This window comes from Sinocyclocheilus rhinocerous, unplaced genomic scaffold (assembly GCF_001515625.1).
Source record: "Sinocyclocheilus rhinocerous isolate Xijiao unplaced genomic scaffold, SAMN03320098_v1.1 scaffold3364, whole genome shotgun sequence".
NCBI lineage: Eukaryota > Metazoa > Chordata > Actinopteri > Cypriniformes > Cyprinidae > Sinocyclocheilus > Sinocyclocheilus rhinocerous.
Genome location: NW_015634491.1, coordinates 8,094 through 12,765, shown reverse-complemented (window position 1 = coordinate 12,765; position 4,672 = coordinate 8,094). Strand labels below are relative to the sequence as shown.

Genomic DNA, 4,672 nt, shown 5'->3' with positions numbered 1-4,672 from the left:
GCTCCCGACAGCATCAGGTGTTTTATTAATGGTGAGTATAATTATTTATTTATTTATTTCAATGAATGTAATCGATTAGATATCATAATATTTAGGCTATAATAGGCTATTATAAATCTGGTTGGTTTGTATTGGTGACATAATATGTAAATGATATGCGTGCGGCCTGTGAGACTTGCACTTGGACCATAGTGCAGCCCAGTTGAAAAAAAGGTTGAGAACCACTGGATTAGGGCATAGGGATGAGTCCTTCCTAAATCAATCAACCATTTGAACAAATCAAATGAATGCATGACTCATAGACACATTTACCGCCACCTGCTAGCAGTTTTTGTTTCTCATTTAAAATAAATAAATAAATAAACATTAAAGGGATAGTTCACAAAAAAAAAAAAAAAGTCTGTCATCATTTACTCACCCTCATGTCGTTTCAAACTTGAATTACTTACTTTCTATTGTGCAACATAAAAGAAGGTATTTTTGATGACCAAGAGATATGTTTATAACCAAGCTGTTTTGGTTACCAGTGACTTTCATTGCATAAACACAAAATTAAGAGAAGTTTCTCAAATTATCTTCTTTCATGTTCCATCGTTTATGTTAGGCCGTTGTAGCCTAAACGTTTATGTGTGACAAATTTTATGTTGAGTCAAGTTAAAGATTCTTTTCTAAAACTACTATTTGTAATGTCTACTTTCTCATTTAACACAATAATATCTTTAAATAATCTTTTGTGGGTATTTTCACAGCCAAATTTAGTTTGAGATTAATTAGGTTAATTAATCGCCGCACCATGTAATTAATTCGACTGACAGCCCTAGTTTGTTGGTAGCATGGTAGCATGTTTCAGCACATTGTTAGCATGTTGCTAATAGGTTTAACATATTTCTAATGTGTTTAGCACTTGGTTAATGTGTTTTAGCAAATTGTTAACATGTTGCTAGAATGTTTTAGTATGTAGCTTGCATGTTTCAGATAATTATATACCCTTTGAAGGATGCAGACTTCAAAGGCCACACCACAAAGGTCGGACTAAGCGTTGTAAAATGGGATGGTCTAGCCTACAGAGAATTGCTCTTATTGACTAGCAACTGTGACAGCTGCCATTCATGTAATGTTTGTACTGGACCTTTTTAAAAGTTATATTCAACAGTCCGAAAACAAAACAGGGTCTTCACAACCTGTCTAAGGCCACGTTCACACAGCAGCAGAATACGGCAGTCAGTCCTGTATTTGAGTCCTTAATAAGGTTACATACACACACAGTACGGTTATTTGTGTGACGGTCAGGAGTGACAACCGCATTCTATAACCAAACTCACACATTTTTTCAGGATTTCTACGGGATTTTTGGTGGAGTTTTGATCTTTTTTTCTTTCTTTCTTTTTTTTTTTTTTAGGAAAACCTTAAGTCCGATCAGTTAGAAAACATATAGCAACAAGTCTGAATAGTCTGAAAGTCTGACGAGACAACATAATCATAAGCTTAAATACAATATTAGTACGACGTTATGAAGTAACAAGCTGGCTAGGCCTTATAAAACACTGCAGAATTACAATTACCAGAAAAGAAACTGTTTTCTGTGAGGCCTAGGAATTAAAACTTAAAAAGGAATGGAAATTTTGAAGCTTACCTTGCAGCAATAAAAGCTCCCAGGATCATGGTGAATATGGTTGCCTTTATGGACCATGAAAACTCCTTTCTACAAAACAACAAAATCATAAGTCTCACATCTCATAAACCCCAAACTGAGTCAGCTGCAAACACTGAGTACACTAGACATACTTTAGGAGGTAACCCTCAAACAGCATTGTGAATAAAATGGAGAATCTTCTGAGCACAGTAAACATTGGCAGACTGCAAAAGAGTTCATACAGCATGTTATATTATTGTACATTCATTATATAATAACAACAGTCATGCATTAAAGTTTACAACAACAAAAAAAATTCTTCAGCATATTACACACTTACTTTAGTTGTTTTGTTCCAAACAGACCTGTTAACTGATTTCCCACATACATTAAAGGAAGTGGCCATACCTACGCAGTAAATATTGAGAATACTGAACTAACAGTGCGTATACATGAAAACTGAAGTATAGTTCAGCCTAGAGTGTGCACAGACCTACCTTATGAGGTACATGCCTATCAAAATCTGGGAAATCTACCACATTTAATGATTTTGCTCCTCGCAGCACAACAACTGTTGCAAACATCTGAAAACAACATAATGATCCTTCATCAGCTGCTGAAATCCTAGAGCTGAATGTACAGCATGTAAAATATCTGTTTAATTAAGAAAATGCTTGATACCACATTCTTTAAAAATCCAAACATACATTCTGTATGTTTAGGGGTTGGACAAAATAATGTGAACACCTGGGAAATAGGCAATAAAGTGTTTTAATACCATTTGCATTTAATACAGCTTCCAACCTTCTTAGTATAGATTCATACAACTTTTGAATAGTCAACAGTGGAATGTCGTCCAACAGAACATCTGCCAGTTACTTCAGAGATGTTGAAGGAGGGCAGCTGCTTCTTACTTTTCCCTCCAAAACTGTCCACAGTGGTTAGTAAATATTCAAGTTGAATAAAAAGGGATTAAGCTAGCTAGGGCACATGTTGAAGTTCATCTTTGTGCTAAAAATATATAAGTTAAATGAAAATGACATCATCTTGTTTTACATTGGGGTCCGTGATTACAGTTTTATCAGTTTTTCATGGATTTTGGCTTTGTGAAGTTCTCTATTGTCGGTTTCTGAGGAAACAGGGTTTTCAAAGTTAATATTGAGGTTTGCTGTGACCTTGCTGCAGTAGTTCTGTGTTGTTTGGACACAGTCCTTCTTAGTGTTCAACAGTCATTATCATTCACTTTTGGTGATGAAGTCTTGCCATGCTTTCTGTATGCAGTCATAATCATAAAGACTGAAACACCAAACAATTGGGCTGTTAATATTATAGCCACTCCTGCTAAACAGGCTTTCATGATTTGCATACATTTTTGGAAGACTGACTTGTGTGTGTGTGTGTGTGTGTGTGTGTATATATATATATATATATATATATATAAAAAACACCGCAATGTAGCCTCTAGTCTATAATAATGGCCGTTCACATTATTTCGTCCAAACCCATATGCGAATAAATCTAAGGGACTGTGAAAGCTATGTGCTTTATTAGCTATATTATGACCTGAAAGCTATATATGAAACCTATATATATATATATTAAAGAAAGAAACTAAAAATATTACATATGGATAATGTTCTGATTATCTTTGCAGAAGCTTTAAAATAGTTAAATAATTTCAACTCAGATCGATATTTAATCTTCATTTTTTATATGGAAAGTGGCTGTAATAAGCAGATATTCTCCCCAAAATAAAAAACAAAATTAAGACATTTTTGCTAACAATATTACGTGTTTATGAAAATGTCAATGCAAAAAAATCTTAATGGTCTAGGATTCGTGAGATTCACAGTTAAGACACACTGGAGAACTAGTAAAAAAAAAAAAGAAAGAAAGAAATAACTGTCTTACTTGTCCAATTCCCACTGCTAAAGAGGACGGGAATCTGAGGGGAAACACAGTTTATTAAGTGCATAAAATAATAAACATATTAATGGTATGTAGGCTATAGCGCCCATTTAAACAAAACTATTAATAATAATAATAATGATGATGATGATGATGAATTCAACGTATGAGTGTCTACATAATCTATGCAATACGTTTAAAATATTCAAAATAATAATAAGGGAGAGATTACATTAGGAGTAAGACCTTTATTCACGTGTTTGCACATGTGCTGACAGCTATTTGACCAGTTAAAGTCATAGCAAAGGTGAATAAGAGTAAATAGACACTATAAGAGTTTAAGTGGTCAGATCTATAGACTGTCGCCATACTCAACATCTAGTAATAAAAGCACCTACTGAATATGAATGAGCTAACATAAAAGAATTTGGTGATATTAATGCGATTACCTGTAATTAGTAAGAACACTCTTGTTAACGACAACAATAAGGAAAGACGAGAGCCCATAAAAAGCTGCAGCAAATAACTTAACAAATAATGCAGATGTGCCAGTGCCGCCTTCTCGGGAAATATTATCGTTTGCGTTATTCTCAGTGGAACTCACACAGGGACGTGTTCGTATATCCGCCATGTTTACCTATGCAGGCGGGTTTCTGGTAAATAGGTCCAATCACTTTTCTGCACAAAAAAATCGTTCCCTTTACTTAAGTTTTAAAGGGACTGTGTCCCAATTCAGAGACTGCATCCTTGGAAGGCTGTATTCGAAGAACAAATACGTCACAGCGGCGCGACGAGCGTTGTCCCAATAGGCTTGTTTGAGATGAGCAAAATCAGCGCAGAACCGATCACCGGTGATCACCGCGAGATGCATGCCGGTTAGAAGTGTCCGAGTTATGTCCGACTTGCTCTGATGTCATGCTGACGTCTGCCAAAAAACTTTAGCGACGGCGAGGCGGCTATGTCGGATTGTGCAGTCGAGCGCAGTTGCTCTCCACCGACTGTGCTGATCAAAAGCATGATGGGAAACGACTGGCTGACGACACAGCTTAATGCTTATTGGTCCAGACAACCTTGATGTTGCATTCTCTTCTAAAATATTTTATTTTTTATCCGATTTCATGTGATTATGTA

The 4,672-nt window shown here is 35.5% G+C and overlaps 1 protein-coding gene across 3 annotated transcripts in view; it reads right to left on the bottom strand.

Annotated features, from left to right (window-relative positions):
• slc35d1b (solute carrier family 35 member D1b) overlaps positions 1 to 4,236 on the bottom strand; it is a 14,560-nt gene extending 10,324 nt beyond the window's left edge. For 2 of the 3 annotated variants that reach the window (XM_016559616.1, XM_016559618.1), the window contains exons 1-6: positions 3,991 to 4,236; positions 3,545 to 3,578; positions 2,131 to 2,217; positions 1,974 to 2,041; positions 1,786 to 1,857; positions 1,634 to 1,702 (exon numbers count right to left, since the gene is read on the bottom strand). In XM_016559616.1, the coding sequence (XP_016415102.1) occupies positions 1,634 to 1,702; positions 1,786 to 1,857; positions 1,974 to 2,041; positions 2,131 to 2,217; positions 3,545 to 3,578; positions 3,991 to 4,172 (512 nt within the window). In that variant the 5' untranslated portion in view covers positions 4,173 to 4,236. The remainder of the gene's footprint in view (positions 1 to 1,633; positions 1,703 to 1,785; positions 1,858 to 1,973; positions 2,042 to 2,130; positions 2,218 to 3,544; positions 3,579 to 3,990) is intronic. The other variant, XM_016559617.1, reaches the window with a different exon arrangement.
• Between the last annotated feature and the right edge of the window lie 436 nt (positions 4,237 to 4,672).